The sequence below is a fragment of the Eurosta solidaginis genome, chromosome 4 (genome assembly GCF_040869045.1).
Source record: "Eurosta solidaginis isolate ZX-2024a chromosome 4, ASM4086904v1, whole genome shotgun sequence".
Classification (NCBI taxonomy): Eukaryota; Metazoa; Arthropoda; class Insecta; order Diptera; family Tephritidae; genus Eurosta; species Eurosta solidaginis.
In genome coordinates this window covers 278,330,597-278,350,327 of record NC_090322.1, presented here as the reverse complement: position 1 = coordinate 278,350,327, position 19,731 = coordinate 278,330,597, and the positions used below count along the sequence as shown (strand labels likewise).

The following is a 19,731-nucleotide window of genomic DNA, read 5'->3' as shown; positions in this document are numbered from 1 at the left end:
GTGTGGACAGCGGAGAACGATAGCATCACACCACGGCGGCTATAGTCAATAAAGACAAAGGTGCATGTGTTAAACGGTGGTCAAGAGAAAATTAACGATCCTTGCGTAACTAAAGCTCTCTTTACAACAATAGTCAAGGCCGCGGCACAATGACATCAGTGTTTGGCAAGCACTCCGAGTGTATTTCTGCCATGAAAAGCTCTTTTCGGAGGTTATCGCGCTTTACATTTTATACATTAATGTGACGGTTGAAACTAACTATATTATGATTATATATATCATAATGTGGTGATTATAATCGACATGAGAAATGTTAAAAGGACTAATTATTGCAGAATATCAAAAAAAAAAAAAAAAGATTACAACCCAAAAGTAATTTTCATGAATGCGAACGTACTGACTGCATTACTTAACAAATCTGGGAGACATTGTATGTTCTGGGAGACAGTGTAGGTTGCGCATATAATTTATCAAGTTTTTCATTAAATCGACTAAATTTTTTTGAGAGCATTCTTAATCAATCCAAATTTTCTCAAAATATAACTAAATGGCTTATCGCAACAACTAACACACTTAATGTAAATAAACATATTCGTAAATGTAAACATAATCATTTTATCACATTTTATATTTGGTTATACATTTATGTTATATATTAACAATAACTATCTCATTAGATATTTTTTTAGTTGAGGGCGTTTGCGTTGCCCTATGACTTAATAACGCCAATTAATCAAAACTAAGGATAAGTGGTAAAATCGGCTTATATTCTTAAAATAAAATTATTGTTAGACTTTTTGGTTAATTTCTTAAACACTGAAATAATACCTGAAGTAGTATTTAAAATGTGATGTAAAAAACCTTAAACAAATTAAATACTAAAATATAAATACATACGCACTAAGTAATTTGTAAAATCAATTACTTAATTAACAAGTCGCTCATTTTCCCTAAATATATAAACATAATTCTCGATTAGTAATTTAGTCAATGTATTCATACGACCGATGTCAACAAATGGCAATTGGTTAGCGGAAAATATACATGGACCCCATACTATAGCCAGATTTGAAGCAGGCATACGATTTTCCGTGCTAAAAGCAGCAACACTGTTAACAAAATCAAAATAAAGATTAAATGAATAAATTATTTTAATTAAGAACTCACTTTTTCAAATGACGTATAAGAAACTTTAATGTTGAACGATTGGGATCGGGTATCTCTTCTAGAGCATTCCGCAACGAAGTAATTCCTGCAGACTCCAACGTGCCACGACTTATCCGATCATAAATATCTTGAGGAATAAGAGGAGTACCCAATTCCCGGAAAAATTGCTTTAACAAACTCGTAACTGTATGTATATCATCTGCCACCAACAATTTCGAGTCGTAAATATAACTTTCTGATAATTTTTTCTTCAGTTCGTCAATGGCTAATTTGTTGCCAGATGCACGATATAATCCATCTTGCAGTACAAACTCTTTACGTTCAATATATGAAACGCAGTCCACAACAAATCGTGGTACCTGTTGATACAATGACTCATTCATTTCGAGTTGACCTAATGGTGCACCGAAAATTGGAAATTTAGGTCGCACGCCCTCCTCCAAGTATAGGCTTCCAGTTTTAACAGAACGAAATATACCATTTCCCTTCTTTTCACTTTTTGGTGAACGCATATTTCTGACATATTGAGTATACATGTAAATAAGTTTTTGAAGTTGTGTATTATGAAATAAAAATGTGTGATGTACATTAAGAATTTATTGAATAATATAAATATAGTTTAAAAAAATAAAAACACGCAAATATGTGCCGTTTTAGTATCTGCAATCCACTTAGATATTTGATGTCGATAGCACCGTAGCACAGAGGTTCGATTATTCGCTTAGGCACCGAATAACTCCGCCCTCTTGGCAAATACAAAAAGTTTTCTAGAAACTCGCTTATCCGTTGCGTCAAAATCTGGGAACTCTGCCGCCCTAATAGTTGGAGTATTGGCCTTACAAGTACAGGACAGAAATACAGAACAAAATCAACTGCTCTGCTGTAACTGACGAGGCCCAGCTTATAAGGATATGACGGCAGAATGCCATATCCAGTTAGTGTGCCCATTGTGAGCCTTAAGTCTTCTCTCTTTAGAGTTATGAGCAACTTTCGCAGCCTAACATTGTATGATTTATTCATGATCTTAGAAATGTCGCAGCAACGTGCTTGATATGCAACTTCTGTCTCCTTTTAATCTCTCCCAAACGGATTAGGACGTCTACCGTCGATATATCCCTTTATGATTAGGAACCCAATGTAGAGGTAAGGAGCAGACTGAACGAAGTTTCTTAAATGCTTCTTTGCATTCCGGGACACTTATTGATGAAGTATTGTCTGAGATTGTTGCCCTAATCGACGCCCGAGCATCAATATATGTATATATATATTGACGCGATTGCAGCTTCAGATTGCAGCTTTCTACTAGTATTTCTGCTGCTTTCTTTACGGCAACAATTTCCACCCTTCAAGACTTTGCAATGATCTGGCAGATTGTAGGGTCTTCTCATTTCTGGATCGACACACTAAGCAGCAGACCCGACCCCTTCTCTTATTTTTAAACCATCGGTATATAAGTTAATAGTATGATCTGCCATTTTCGCACCTTTGCGCCAACCCTAGGACTATATTTTAGCCCCAAGATCTCTTTCGAAACTCAGGCACGTTCGCCCTATATTTAATGGCGCTATGGTCACACGGCCTGCACTCAAGATGTCCCGAAGCCTTAAGCTTTGTTGCAGCTACCAGCGCTATATTTGTGGCCATTAGGACTTCTGATGGGATGTGCGGAATAGCAACGCTGTTGACGGAGTAGTTTTTAGAGCTCTCGTTATGATAATCATTGATAATGTACATAACCCCTCTCGTTTTTTTATATGCAAAAAAATCGTCTGCTAAAATTTCTAAAAGATTTTATCTTGACAAACTTTGAAAACTTTCTCTCTTAGAGTTTTATTTCATATGCGAATTCGTTTCATAAACGCTCTATCTCAGCATTTATTAAAAACATTTTAAGCTGAGACTAGACATATATAAAAAATTCTGAAAAAGGGCTATCAACTCGAAGATAGGGTAGTATAAACGTCGTATTTTCATACCTTCTCAAAAACGTTGGAAAATGTTATTTCATAATGAATAATTTAAATCGCCCTGCATTTTCTAATATTATTTACAGACATATATTTTACTTACAGTTTAAAAACTCCACGTTGTACTGTAAATTAGGAAAAAAAAAGATTAGTGTTTCCAAAATGTGTAATACTTATTTGTTTTAATTATATAACTCACATTTGTTCCTCATACGTTCTGTTATTGATTTTTTGTCATCTTCCCGCGGAATGTCCAAGAGATTATCAAACGAAGCGCTCTTGAAGCGTTGAAGAGTAGACGTTTTAGGTTGGGAAACGCTACTATTTTCGTATTCTTCCTTAAAAAATTGCGATCTCAGTATATCACTTTCAGATACAATCTAAGAAAAAACATGCAAAAATAATAGAAAATACCATTTTATATATGAAAAAGAATCGCAAATGTGGGTGTTGCAGTGAACAAGAACAAGGCGAAATACTTGCTCTCATTAAAGAAATAATCGATGCATTCCCTTCAAGGACTGATTAGGCAATTCAAAAGTAATGTCCACTCCCGAAGAGCAAAAAGTATGCTTCATAGGCCTCTGAAGAATATACTGATTCACTTCGCGATAGCTCGAATTCTGGTATTTTCAAGTTCTAGCTAAAAAGGCGTTATTGATCACGTTGTGATCGACAGTAGGCATAACTCCTAAAGCAAAGAGGGGAGAGAGAGACTGAGTGTGTCCATAGTGCTACCAGAATTTGTTTGACGACCAAACGAAAGAACCCCAATCAGGTGCCAGGCAATATATTATAGAATAACTCCGTCCTTTTGGCAAATACTAGCAGTTTTCTAGGACCCAGCTTAATTGCTGCCTCGAGATCTGGTAACTCTGTTGCCCCTAATAGCTGGACCCTTGACCTGGCGAGCGCAGGACATCAACGCAGAACGTTCGCAACCGTTTCCTCCTGCAGCTCGCACTTCTCTTACTGACGAGGACTAACTTACAAGCATGTGACGCCAGAAGGCAGTGTCCACTTGCTATGACCATCGTGACCCTTATGTCTTTTCTCTAAGGAGATATGAGCCACTTTGTGGGTCTAATATCGTAGGCTTTGCACATGATCTTAGAAATTTTGCAGCCCCGCGATTTTGTCCACGCCTTTCCTGCTTGATGGATCATATGGATCATATGCAACTACTGTCTCCTTTTGATTTCTCCCAAACGGATTCGGACGTCCATCATCGACTCAGCTTTGCCAACTCATCGGTCTTCTATCCGTTTATGACCGGAAACCCAGTAAAGATGAAGTACTGTGTGAGATTGTCTTAATCGCAGCCTATCAATATATATATTAAGGCGACTGCAGCTTAAACACGCTTCCTCCAGAATTTTTGCTGCTTATAATTTCCGCCTGAAAAACGCTGCAGTAATCAGGATCTACTTATTTCTGGGTCGACATAGTAAACAGAAGACCCAACCCATTCAATCCGTATACGCGTGTACAGCATGTTCTACCATTTCTGCACCCCGGCACAAACCCTCCGGCTCAATTGTGACCTCAATATATTTCGGAGCTCAGGCACGGGACCATATATTCCCTTTGCCCGATATTAGATGGCGCTATACCTGCTGCTGTGTCCATAGAGTGCCGCGGAGGAAGAGAGTGACTTCCATATGGGGTTTCCACGACCACATACTATTTAGTACAACTTCTAGATACATTGTGCTATGTTTTTCTTGCAGGATTACCCCTCTAAGCTAAGGCTTAGTCCAATTACGGGCCTTATACTTCCTAGCAAATAATACTAGATCAGTTTTTTCCCCGTTGCGGTTAACCCGACTCCAGACGCCCAGGCATGTACATCTCGAAGTGCCTGATCCATCTGAGAGCTGATGGTTGTTAAGCATCTGCCGCTTATCATGACAAAAACGTCATCTGCATATGACGTAAGTTTAACTGGTCCTCCGTCGAACCGCGTATGCAATTAGTTTATAACCAGCGTCCAGATTTCGTTGCCTGGCACAGACCCCATTGCGATGTAATCATTCTGCAGCTTAAATCGCTCCATGATCCAATTTGCTAAAGCTGGATGAACTTCAATCGAGTTGAGACAGTCCACGATTGCTCTTTTCGAGACATTGTTGAAAACTCCGGTAATGTCTAGAAAAACACCTTGGGCATACTCCCGGTGTTCCAGGCTCTCCTCTATATTCATAACCACCCTATGCAGTACAGTATCGACTGACTTGCCTTTGGTAAGCATGTTGTGCGGAAGAGAATAATTCCTCATTCATTTTCGATTTTATATACACATCTATTAATCTCTTTACGGCTTTGAGTAGAAAAGACATCAAACTAATAGGCCTGTAGTCTTTCGGATGCAAATGACTGGCTTTTCCCGCTTTCGGTATGAAGACTACTCGAGCCGTTCGCCAACATTGCGGGAAGTGGAAAGAGAGACGGCTGTTTAGAAAAAATTTATTTATTTTATACAAAGTTATAATGCCCGCAATTTCGTTCTTTCAACACACGACGAATGTCTTCACAAAAAATAATGGCTACAACCCGCATATACGGAGGGGAAGAGTTGGTAAAACGCATGCCCAAAATGTTAGGCAAAATATGGTCCAGATTAGAAATTGAGTGCGGTCTGCTCAATGCATGAGAGAGACGGTCTCGGAATCCACGCCAAATAACGAAGGCTCAATCTGCTGAATAACACATATACTCATGCCTCTATTTAGTGTGACGTGCGAAAAAACACATTTTGATAGCACGAAATGTGGAGATATTCTCCCACTGTTGTTGTATTAAAGATAAAGACACTCCCGAAGGCTTTGGGGAGTGTTATCGATTTGATGGTCCTTTTCCGGATATAGATCAGGTACGTTCCGATAATAAGCACCGAAGGTACTCGCCCGACCATCTCGGGAACGATTTATATGACCACATTAAACCTTCTAGGTCATCCCGCCCTCCCCATCTCCTGGTTCCATGAGGAACTTGGGGTCGCCAGAGCCTCGGCTGTTAATGAAACATGATTCGCCACGGGTAGGTGAGTTTGACAAATGGGTTGGAGAAGCTATATGTTGCGCTGGCAACCCCTTGAGAGGGTTGCGCTACACAACTCCTTGAATCAATTTGGTATTTTAGTCGCCTCTTAGGACAGGCATACCTAACGCGGATATATTCTAAGCCCCCTAAACCGTTGCTCCCACTGTTCCTGCATTTCGTCGCGTTGCGTTGTGCTCCCAAAGAGCATGAGTGAGAGTCGAGTTTCGGAATCAATGGCAGTATGTTGCGATTGCAACCTTTCGCTTAAGACTGAATGTAGGTTCCCACAAAACTGTTTTAGTTGCGCCAATTAACCCTGAGCAACACCAACATTTGGTGAGCATGCAGTCGCAATTATACCTAAAACTCATAGCAGTAACAAAAACCTCAAGCCCCTCGTTAACAGCACAAGGATCAAGGAAAAGGAAACGCTCATAGCTGCCTATAAAGCAATTGGCCAGCCGTTGTATGCTACGCGTCTCCTATATAGTCGCCGAGCTTAAAGGAAGCTCCCAGGAGGAAACTGCTAGCATGTCAAAATACCGCGCTCAGAACTGCCACGTGATGTATTTTTATGTCGCGGGAACATCATCTACACAGTGTGGCGGCGATAGATCCGATACGTTCCGGTAACACGCACCATTATGCTACTTGACCGACCATCTCGGGAACGATTGATATGACCACATTAAATATTCTAGGCCCGTGTCTCTTTGGTCGCACCCTGTTGAAAAATACAAATTTCACATGTTTCTGTGTACTTACCACGTCTTCTTCATCTTCTGCGTAAAAGGGATGTACAAGATTTTGCTTCCAGGCATTTACTGGCTTCAAATTGAAAGTTGATCCACTTTCGGACGTTATCAAGGCTGCTGATGTACCAGGTAAGTTCTTCTTCCGTGTTGTAGGCGAACTCATTGATGCTGATGCACTGTTACATATATTTTCATTTGCCTTGGTCAATGATTGGAAGTGTCTGTCTTTCCTAAAGTACTGTGAAGCATTATCACGGTCGTAATCGTAGACGATGGCACGAATTTTTGACTCACTTAGACTGAAATAAATGCATACTGTACGGAATAGTGGATGTTTTAAATTTGACGCAGTTGATGTACACAGATCTGCAGTACTGTTATCAAAGCTTGTTATTGTGCTACTACTTTTATGTGATGAAATTGTGTCTCCAACTCTCGTATATCCATGGAATTTTTTTGTAAACATGAACTCATCATCTGTCTCCCACTCGCCATGATCTTCTACACTATCCGAAATCAAAAGAGATGGTATTGACGAGTCATCTGATATAAAGGGCTTTTGCTCCATCAAACATTTGTGCATGGAAGATGTGTAGCTCGCTTCATAGCATTCATTATCACTATCGTTGGCCTCTTTGACATTACCAACAGTTTGAAATTCCCAAATTGGTTGGTAAATATCTTCCTCCTTCTCTTGTATGCATACTTCCTTATGATTATGGCAGTTATCTGGAATATCGATACAGCCGATTTCGTGTAGTGGAGAAGATATTGGTGGTAATTCCGTGTCAGATTTTTCATCGACTTCAAAGTTGTTCACACTTTTGTCGTTGGTCAATTTCGAACTATTCCCATCTAATTCAGATACATTTTCATCATGATCCAAAAACTTTCCTTGAGCTTTTGTACTTCTCTCTAAAGTGTCTTTGCTCTTTGGACGTAGAATGACTTCGTCGTTGGTTTTCATTTGACTATTTCTTTCAATGCTTTTTTTCACATTCAATTTTTCACTATTACTCTCATCAAAACCTACTTCATTCTCTCGTTCACATTGCAATGTCACACAATGATATTTCATAAAAATTTGTGCGTTCAGTATGTTAATCGGTCTTTCACCAATACAAACTCTCTCGAATTGTTCACCATGTTTCCAAATACGATTACAATGTCGTTTTACTGACTCATTCAACAGTGCCCATAGTTTGCACGTAAAATCAAAGCTATCGTGGTTAGCGAGCACCCTCAAAGCACGTTTAGCTCTAAAACTCCATGGATTATAATGACAAAGTAACCACTCTTGGAACCAATCATAATACTGCGATCGATTGGAACATTTAACTAAAATAATTTTATTAAGGCTCCAAGATATCAATAAACTATTTATTAAATGTACTAAATTCCAAGTCAGCGATAGCTTCGCATTTGGTACTTTAATGAATTGGGCAAGATTAGCCACTTGGTGAATTGAGTTAGAGGTGCGCTCACCGTTTGTTTCTTTTATTATTAATATACTATCACCGATATTATATTTAACGTTGGGAGAATGATTGCCTATGTGAGTGTGGGTACTTTTGTTGCTTATGTTTGATGCCACTGAACTGCTATTATATGCGTCAACTGTTTCCGTTTTTGTTATTACTTTTGTTTCTGTTTGGTTTGTTTTTGTTTTTTCACTTTGAGATTTTTTAAGTAAATTCACTGTTTGGGGCTGAAATTCGGATTCGGGGGTACGGGGTAAACAATCTCCAGCGCTTAAATAGCCGCAACGATTAGTCTTCACTTTGCTCACATAGCAAGCTGAGCAATAACTAGTTGAACATTTTTCCATGTCAAGTGTTGAGAGTGCTTGTTTGGAATTTATGACTGAAATTGGACTGTGCTTGGGAGCGTAATCAAAAGTTGTATTGTTTTCTTTATTCACATGGATCGCTCGATATTTTGTATGTTTATGCTCCGATCGCATCAAGAGGCTTGACGCTAATGGTATGGAATTGAGAGAGTTGGAATATTCAACAGATGGTTTGAGCTCTCTCTGTTGATAGAGCATATGTTTTTTCATTATATTTTGTTTAAACACTTCCACCATTACAGCGAATTGATTTTCCATATTCTCGTAGATAGTACTATAGTTGGAAGAGGCTTGTAAATTGGTATTGTTTGTGTGCATTGGAATTTCAAAATCACCTTTTTTATCAGCTGGAATATTAGTCATTGTTTCTTCTAAATTAGTGGGGGACGCCTTTAAGTTGTAATTAATAATTCCTGAACTAGGGTCATCATAATACGTATTTGTTACAGTGCTTTTTGAGGGAATACTTTTTGGAATACACAATGCATATTGCCCATTATCGCAAGATGCACCATAGCTACGGTAATTGTAAACCTGCTTACGTAGTAGCTTCATCCAGTAACAGACACTATCTGATAATGGCAGTGCAAGTATAGCATTCGTTTTCTGTCTATCTAAATGGTCTGGAACAAATTTTAATCTGGAACCTAAAAAGCTTGGTCTAGATATACGTGGTCGCTTTCTATAATATGGTAATGACTGCTGAACAATCGGTATTGTTGAAATCATATTTGTGTTTGATGTTGTTAAATACTCTAAATTTGATACTTGAAGTTGTTCATACGATTTGGACAAGTAAATATGTGATGTTTCATCTTCGGTAATATTATTTTCATTGGTCTTATTGAGTTTTAAGCGACCGTAAATATGCTGATCACTTGTTGATACCTTCAATCTAAGTTTTTCAGCTTGTTTTAACTGGCATATTCTTTGTAAATCGAATGTCTCATTCGTACGAAAAATGTTATCGTAACCATCAACATTATGTACGATATCTAGCTGCTTTTGTTTTTTACTTACATCTTCGGCCTCTTCATGTCGATTCAATGAATGTTTTCTTGTTAATACTCCTCTCTTGAGTGATCCAAATAATCCGTTGATTAAATTATGTCTATCAAATTTGTGAAACGACTTGGATTTTTTTATTTTCAAGGGATTTTTTTGATTTGGTATTGTGATCGTATTATCTACTTGTGTTTCTTCACTTTTATCAAATGCGCTAATGTTTTCATTCGTTGCGCAACACTGACAATCATCTGAGCTAAACAAAGCAGAGCATTTAAAGCAAATATTTTCATAAATATTTTCACCAGCATTTGCACTATTTTGAATTATCGTGTCAGAGTCTTGCGATTGATTATTCCTCAGTCCTTTTACAACACATAAGCAAAAATTACATAAATTGCTCTTTGCCTCAAATACTCCATACCCGCATCCTCGACACAAATTTTCATAGATAACATCTGGATTTCCAGCATTTCTAAATAATTTTCTAAGCAAGCTATTATGGGTTGAGAATAAATTTATATTCATATTCTCACATAGTGGCTGGTTTTTTTCGCCTGTTTCTGATTTAAGCCCAGAAATTATATACATTTTATCTTTTCCCGAAGGGATATTATTCACATGATCATAGTTCTTGTTCATTTTGAAAGAATTTTCTGTAAATGTATTTGTATTGCTCTTTTCATATTTGCAATTGAATCGATCCCCATTAGCTTTTTCACTCTCGTTTGCAAATATTTCACTTTTCCCGTTAAAATAATTCTTTTGGCCACATTTCTGAAATTATTATTATTCTGGAAATTATTAAATAAACTTTTCGGTGAAAGTTAAAAACTTCTTTTGTTTTAAATGACATGCTGATTTTCTTCAGCTCAAAGCCGAATTCAAATAAAACCGCAAAAGCTTGAGCTCTAAAAATATGTACCTGCTTTTAAAAATTTTAAATCATTCTTCATTCTTTGATTGGTTTTCATCAAATATATAACTTTAGGTTTAGAAAAAAAGTATTTGATAGTATTTTTTGTAAATACTCATTATACATATATACTTATTAGACCGGGTCAAATTGTATGGATGGATTTTTCTATAAGGAGTATAGCAAAAACTTAATCTACAGATAATTCTAAGAAAAATTGTTGAAGACACCATAGCTGTAAGTCCGATTTCGAGGTCCCGATTTTGGAAAATAGATATTTTGCTATATGAATGTAGGGTTTGGCCAAAAAATGTTCAAATCTTCTGATAGAATTATAGGAAAAATATCATATTAGGCTTACCTTATAGGTATTTTACGTACATTTCAGAATCTGTATTAATATCTGTAGTGTTTTTGAATTTTAGTAGAGATATCAGGCTTAAATTATGAGAAATTAGCCTAAAATGAACTTTTAACTACTATGTTATCATTTTTAACAAATTTCTTCTGGAAATTTTTTCTTTTACTTTACGGCTAAAACAATTTCAGAACATTTCCAACAACTTTCTTTCGGGCAGGTTTTCTTTTTTCGAATTCGTTTTAGTAGCAAACACTTTTCAAAAAAAAAACCTATATTTGCAAGGAATAAGCCAAAAAACACAATTTTTATAATTTTAATGTAATTTATTTAAAAAATTACTTTTTTTCTTAGAATTTACCATTCTAAAGTATTTCTCAAAATAAAAGTAATGTTATGTTATTATTTTTTAAAATCTGTTTTGCTCTCCATTCATGGTTGTTTTTTACGACATTCTGCTGTAACAGCCATAACACCTTCACGTTTTTATACTCAACTGAGCAGAGCTCACAGAATATATTATCTTTGTTCGCATAACGGTAATCCGTAACGGCATAAACTAATCGAGATAGATATATACTTCTATATATCAAAATGATCTGGGTGAAAAAAGAAATTCATTTAGCCATGTCCGTCCGTCCGTCTGTCCGTCCGTCTGTAAACACGATAACTTGAGTAAGTTTTGAGGTATCTTGATGAAATTTGGTATGTAGGTTCCTGGGTGCTCATCTCAGATCGCTATTTAAAATGAACGAAATCGGACTACAACCACGCCCACTTTTTCGATATCGAAAATTTCGAAAAACCATAAGCGATAATTCATTACCAAAGACGGATAAAGCGAAGAAACTTGGTAGGTGCGTTGACCTTATGACGCAAAATAGAAAATTAGAAAAATGTTGGACAATGGGCGTGGCACCGCCCACTTTTAAAAGAAGGTAATTTAAAAGTTTTGCAAGCTGTAATTTGGCAGTCGTTGAAGATATCATGATGAAATTTGGTACCCACGTTACTCCTATTACTATATGTGCGCTAAATAAAAATTAGCGAAATCGGATGACGAACACGCCCACTTTTAAGAAAAATATTTTTAAGTCAAATTTTAACAAAAAATTTAATATCTTTTCAGTATAAAAGTAAATTAAGTCAACATTCGACTCCAGTAACGATATGGTGCAACAAAATACAAAGAAAATTTCAAAATAGGCGTAACTCCGCCCTTTTTCATTTAATTCGTCTAGAATACTTTTAATGCCATAAGTCGAACAAAAATTTACCAATCCTTGTGAAATTTGGTAGTGACATAGATTATATGACGGTAACTGTTTTTTGCGAAAATGGGCGAAATCGGTTGAAGCCACGCCCAGTTTTTATACACAGTCGACCGTCTGTCCTTCCGCTCGGCCGTTAACACGATAACTTGAGCAAAAATCGATATATCTTAACTAAACTTTGTTCACGTACTTATCTGAAGTCACTTTATCTTGGTATTAAATATGGCCGAAATCCGACTATGACCACGCCCACTTTTTCGATATCGAAAATTACGAAAAATGAAAAAAATGCCATAATTCTATACCAAATACGAAAAGAGGGATGAAACATGGTAATTGGATTGGTTTTTTGACGCAAAATATAACTTTAGAAAAAAACTTTGTAAAATGGGTGTGACACCTACCATATTAAGTAGAAGAAAATGAAAAAGTTCTTCAGGGCGAAATCAAAAGCCCTTGGAATCTTGACAGGAATACTGTTCGTGGTATGACATTAAATTAAATTTGATACCCATATCGTATAAGCAGACCCTACAGGCTGCCGGATTACTGTAGCGTTTTCCAAGCGGAAATATTAGCCGTAACCAAAGCAGTAGAAACCCTGGAAGAGAATAGCTTAAGCTGCAACCGTGTTAACTTTTATATTGACAGTCAAGCAGCAATTAAGGCAATAATCTCGCATAGCACAGCATCTAAATGCGTGTTAGAGTGTAAGCATTCTCTGGAGAGAATCGGGACAGGGAGAAGCATACATCTATATTGGGTCCCAGGGCATATGGGAATAGACGGGAATGAAAAAGCGGACGAACTAGCTAAAAAGAGCGCATCCCTTGAAGCTTTCTCCGTAGATGTCCCAATTAGATTGGGCGAGATTAAGCGAATGCGAGAGGTGCACATGATCGACCAAGCGGGAAAGGCGTGGGTTCAAGCGCGGGGCTGTAAAGTGTCGAAGATTATGTGTAGGTCTTACAACCTTAGACTAACACAGTTGCTTCTATCATTAAAAAGAGAGGACTGTAGACTCATGGCGGGTATTCTGACTGGACACAGCCTTCTGGCGTCACATGCCTTTAAATTAGGCTTGGTCAGTGATAGCAGATGTAGGAAGTGCGGGTTGGAGGAGGAAACGATCAAGCACATTCTGTGCTCGTGCCCTGCACTTGCCAGGCTAAGACTCCAGCTATTAGGAGTGATATAGCTGTCAGATCTAGAAGCAGCAAGTGGCTTAAGTCCTAGGAAGCTTCTAGTATTTGCCAAGAGGACGGAGTTATTTTATAACATAGGTCCTGGTTTTTGATAAGGTTTTTCAGTTTGGTCGTTAAAACAAACTTCTGGTAACACTACGGACTCAATCAGTCTATGTGAGGTCCTCATGGACCGGCCAGTTCAACCTACCTACCTACCCATATCGTACAAACACATTCCACCCTTATTGCGATATTTCGAAAAGGCATCCACCTATACCCACTACTTTTTAAATAATAATTAACACCTTTCATTTGATACACATGTCTTACAAACACATTCCAGGGTTACCCTAGGTTCATTTTGCTAAATGGTGATTTTCCCTTATTTTGTCCCCAAAGCTCTCAGCTGAGTATGTAATGTTCGGTTACACCCGAACTTAGCTTTCCTTACTTGTTTTTCTATAACACGTTTGGAAACAGATGTTGACAACTGTGCATTCTCGATGGTTAACCAAAGCAAGCAGGGTATTACGTCTATATAAAAAAACTGATACACCATCGGAAAATTTGAAAACTCTAGCAGTTTATATTATTAGAATTTATGTGCCAATGTGTTTCAATGAAAAATACTATAACTCTGTTGTATACGACAGACAGTATACTTTTATCAAAGTTTATTCGTTGGACACGATACCTACAACGTAATTTACTTAATATTGTCGATGGTGTAATCCAAAATAATTCATATCACTCTGATCCAGAAAACATTTTATTAACAATGTTATTTGGTGATAGAAAAGCCATACGAGATAGAGCTATCAAAAAAATTGTATTACACTCTTCTCAGCAAGGTTGTGGATCACATAGCTGGGGTTGGATCGGCCCGTGTTCATTTTTACGAAGCGCGGTCAAAGGCCGACACTCAATAGGGAGTTCTGCGCAGAAATACAATGGAACCTGTAATCACAAATACTGCTGGACGATATCTATGGCAAATCCAAAATTATATGTCTGTACAGCGGTAAATTCATCTAAACGACATCTAACCTCCTCTCTCTATAACCTTGGATCTAGAATTTGTTTTAATGAATTAGGAAGAGATGACCGCGTTAGGTAAATAAACTTTGGAATTTATATTGTAGTTTACAATAATTCCAGTTTTTTCCAGAAATTAACGGGATTTTATTTTTCGGTCAATTTTTAAAAAAAGTGTCAAACAGTAATTTGTGCCTATATCGACGAAATGTCAAATTTTTAATATTCTTTTGGTGCTGATATCGATTCGGTTAAGAACTACAAAGGCATTTTGCTTAGTAAGTTGCAAAAATTATATGTACAACTGTACAATTTTAATTAAACTAAATTCATTAAAGATGGAATTGGAATCAATTAACCCCAGTTACCCCAATACAAAATTTATATTTTTCCAGCAAAACACGATTTCGACTGTTAAATGTATTTACTTTTCTTTGCAGTAGTTACAAAATATAAACATACTTTAGTTTCAAGCAAAGCGTAGAACTGTCACATGCTTAAGCGTAGAACATTAAACGTAGCAACATTGCAGTTATGCCTCTTTTGGTTACGGTAGATGGCATGCATATGAATATGAGGATCCGCGTACCCAAAGACTGTTTTATGTGTTCGCGCCAGGGAACTGCAACTGTGGGTTCACATCCCACATCGTCCAAGCTGTTTCAGATTGATTGCTACCAACAGAAACCAATATTCTGTGCTGTTCAGAACGTTAGTATCGTTTCGACAAACCTTTAATAACGCTGAATTGACTAGGTCTTATAATTGCATAAGCCACTGAGATATTTCAATCGGTACGGTGCTGGGCTAAGTAATTGACAATGCAGAGTAGGCAGCCTTTTTTCAGAAAGGTTCAGACCACTTGTTATTTTGAAACAGCTTTAGCTTTTATTTATTCGGTTGTGTTAAGTCAGGGTTAGTCATAGGGCACAAAAGACTTAGAGCACTAACCGTTGCACTAATCACTAATACTTCAGTGTTACGAAAAAACCTCAAAAATTAGAGAGAGTAAAAAAAATGTTCGCTATCACATGGAGTTACCAGAATAAGTTTGACGACCAATCGGAAGAGCCCCAATCAGATACCAGGACATATGTTACTCAATAGGGAGGTCCCCTCCCGCCAATTCGTAGGAAAAATTCAAAAAGAGCACGACGTAAATTGGAAGAGAAGCTCGGCCTAAAATCTCCTCGGAGGTTAGCGCGCCTAACATTTATGTTTTTTTTAACTCCGTCCTCTTGACAAATACTAGAAGCTTTCTAGGACCTAGCTTAATTGATGCCCCGAGATCTGGCCACTCTATCTCCCCCAATAACTGGAGCCTTGACCTGGCGAGCGCAGGACATGAACACAGAACGTGCTCAACCGTTTCTTGCTGCAGCTCGCACTTCCAACACCTGCTGTTACTGACGACACCTAAGTTATAAGCATGTGTCCACTGAGTATGCTCATCGTAAGCTTTAAGTCGTCTCTGTTTAGAGATATGAGCCATTTTGTGAGTCTAGCATCATAGGCTTTGCACATGATCTTAGAAATTTTGCAGTCCCGCGCTGTTGTCCACGGATTGGCACGTCGATTGTCGTTTCAGCGAGTGTAGCACCCTCCTTTGCCAACACATCGGCCTTTTCGTTACCTTCTATCTCTTTATGACCGAGAACCCAGTATAGATGCGTGGTCCGGCCTGAACGAAGTTTCTCCAATGCTTCTTTGAATTCCAGAATACTCCTTGATTAAAAATGTGCCTCACTTCATTGGTAGGAAAGGAAATACTTGACAGTAAATTCACGGTGTTCCGCGCAGAATTGCTATGGTTTCGACCCGCGGTTTCGGATGGACCCGGGGTCATTTTTTGGCATTACATGAGATGTGCCAATATGAGGATCAAGGGAAAGGTAGTTCACCCCCGCTTTCCAATAAATACATTTTTAGGTACGGCTGTCACCTCACCTTATTGTAGATATATCTGAGTATATCGACTACGATCTCGAAAAAAAGAAAAATAAATATTTGGCAGTAAATTCATTGTTTAATTATTCATTATCAGTGTCAATATCAATAGCAATGTCGTCATCTTGATCATATTCAACATCTATGAAAAAAGGTTCAGCAGAAAGCAACATATCTGGACTCTCTTTTGGCAATGGCATTGATGTTTTCTTTATTCGGGGTCTCTTTCCCGCCACAAAAAGGATCCGAAGTTAAAAGCAATTTGTTCATTACATCGAATTTGCAAGAATTCTTGAATGTTTTCTTGCAAAACTATCGCGATAACGGCGAAAATGTTTTTTCTTGTTTTACTCGCTTCTTCTGATAATTGACCGAGAGGCAATAAAGTATTTTCGATAACAGTTGCGCCAAGAATTAGAATTTTGTATTGTTGGCGTCATCAGATACCAAAGATAAAGGCTAACAGTTTTCACGTCAGTCTCTTACAAAATTGATCACCACTCAAAAATTACGGATATGCGCAGCCGTTTTTGTTATTAAACTTTGAAACAAACACAAGCTTATGTATTGCCAAAAAATTACTGACATGGTATGGCATGAACAAAAGATACATATTTTTGTTTTCAAGGTTTTTAAAAAATTTAATATTGAAAAGTAGTAGTTTTACAAGTAGAATAACTCAGTTAAAACATGCGGTATAAAAAATCTAGCATATGAATTAAAAACACATTTTACCTGTCCTAAAAAAAATGTAACTAGATTTGATTAAGGCTAAACAAGTGAACACGTATTTAGGTTAGAAGGGTATATGCTTTTTAATCCAAAAATACATCGCACTCAATTTTTATACAACTTTAAATGTGCGCGGTTAGCTCCGTTAACGTTGCAGATGGGTTTTGGGGTATGTATACTATTCATTGGACATCTAGAAACGCCAGGGAGTATATTTAAAAAAACCTTGGAATATTTAAAAAATCGACTTTTGGCCAGCATTGATCAGATACCCCACCGTGCGCCGCTGGATAAAATTTGGAAAAAATTATCGTGCGATTTTTTATTACAAATTAAAATTTTTTATGATACAAAAAATATTAAGCCCAAACGCCGCAGGCAAAATTTTATTTAGAATTTCTTTTTGGTCATATCATTGAATTTTCATTCAAATTAGAAAAAAAAAAAATGTATAAACCATAAGATATATATATGAATGTAATAACGCGAATTGTTGTTCCAAATTTCTTCTTATGATACAAAATATAATCAACCGTTTTTATTTATTTATTTTAAAAGTTTCAGTGGAAGAAGTCCCGAGAACGCATAACTTGCCTTATAAAGAAATAATTTCCGTGAACTTCTCTTACAAAAAGTATGTTTCTGTTAAACAAAAAAATCCCATTTTACAGAAATAGTTATTATGGGTTTTCCGAGGTGCCTGCTGCAAAGAAAACCCTTCTTGAGCTTCTGGTAATTAATGGATACTAGTGGGTTCCGAACCGAGGTATTCGGCAAGAAAGACAAACTACTCACAACACCACGCTGACTTCCTTCGCATTGTTTATGTAAGCCTTCTTCTTTTAAGGTTCAAGAGTAACATTATCCCACTGGATTATGTCATTGGGATTATGATACCTTATTAGCCGTGAAAATTCCACTTTTCATTCAAACATTTCTCTAGTGAAGCTCTCATAGGTCGTTTTCTTCTGAACTGGTTACTTCAATTTTTTTTCTACGAATCGGCAGGTCGACCACATCATTTAAGTCGAGGATCTTTGGTTAGTTAGGCCAACTATACCACGCCCAAAAAATTATTATAATAATTAAAAATGATAAATCCAATATTATTCTTTGAGTTCTTAACATAAGAAATATAATCTTCTGATTTAAAAATATTTCCTAGTATCTCGATGAAAACATTGTACCTCTTAGAGAAATTCATAAAAGCGACACATATTCAATGAATTGGTTAAGAGAATCTGAACACTTTGGAAGATAAGGACCACCTTAATGTATGTACATAAGAATGTTAAATTGTAGGGTTATTGAAGTTAATTAAGAAGAATGAATGAACAACATCTGGATTCTAGTTTCCTCTAAGGCCTTAGTTACAAATAACGAGATGATCTTTATTTTCGTGCTTAGCTTCAAATCTCTAATTATATAGCTAGATTTCCTACATAAATTTTTCCCTTAGATAATCGGTAATTATGAACAAATTTAAGAAATGCGGTTTTTTCATAGAAAAAGTTCCACCTGTAGAGTGTAATCCCTAATTTGAAGCACAAAATTTAAAAGAAACGTTAAATTTTTACAGAGAATAATCTAGTTTCCAGGGATGGAACATATCTATATTATCTGTTGACGATTAATTGTAGATTAAGACATATGTAAACGTGATCTAAGCTTGAAAAAATCGCTTGAACCCAACCCATAGTTTATATGTAATATTAAGTATTAAAAGATGAATATCAACACATTAGACTAAGGATCACTAAGTAAATAAAAATTAAATATAATAAAAATGTTAACAAAGCAAATCAATTAAGAACCTTTGCGGCATGAAGGTAATCTGAATTTATTTGCTCATCATTTGACATACATGCATAGTTAATTCATTTCTACTTAATATATTAAAACATTTTGCTTATTTATGTATTTAAATGAAACGCACTTAGTTTGTGTTTTTTTTTTTTTTTTTAAGTTGAGAAAGAAATTCCAGCAAAATGTTTGCACTAAATTTTTCACTTGCACTTGCGCACAACCAGATGAAAATATTTATGAACTTTTACAAAGACACGTATGTACATACATATATATATCAACTCAAAATGTCACATATTAATCATAGATTTTAATATTCAGTTTCGAAAAAATAAGTCCCGCTTGAATTTCGGTTGGATCTTTATAATTTGAATGCGAGAACTTGACTGAACAACTGGGACTGGCGCCAAGCTTTGGGTCGCGGGCTTATTACTTAAGTATCTTACATTCTATAATGCATTTATATTTACATATGTACCTACATACATACAATTCTTTGTATATGCACATGTGGACAGTATAAATATATGCACATATGTACATACATACATAGTACATATTCGCCCAAGTTCGGTCTTTGCTTTCAATTCGAATAATGAAAGCAACAGTAATCAACAGCAATGAGAACAATAAAATCGAATCATACCAGGGCAGATGTTCTTATGCCTGTCGATTCCCCCGCGCTCAATTT

At 36.7% G+C, this 19,731-nt stretch overlaps 1 protein-coding gene across 3 annotated transcripts; it reads right to left on the bottom strand.

Annotated features, from left to right (window-relative positions):
- Positions 1–601: 601 nt before the first annotated feature.
- On the bottom strand, positions 602–19,427 carry LOC137247518 (uncharacterized). Of its 3 annotated transcripts, none has more exons than XM_067778507.1 (6): positions 19,309–19,427; positions 6,942–10,562; positions 3,334–3,514; positions 3,238–3,259; positions 1,168–1,683; positions 602–1,109 (listed from the first exon to the last, which is right to left on the bottom strand). In XM_067778507.1, the coding sequence occupies exons 2-6, from the start codon at positions 10,425–10,427 to the stop codon at positions 926–928; spliced, it is 4,389 nt and encodes a 1,462-aa protein (XP_067634608.1). In that variant the 5' UTR covers positions 10,428–10,562; positions 19,309–19,427; the 3' UTR covers positions 602–925. The 3 variants fall into 3 exon arrangements, with proteins under 3 accessions (XP_067634608.1, XP_067634605.1, XP_067634606.1); XM_067778504.1 differs by having other exon boundaries at positions 19,099–19,426; XM_067778505.1 differs by having other exon boundaries at positions 19,171–19,426.
- Positions 19,428–19,731: the final 304 nt, after the last annotated feature.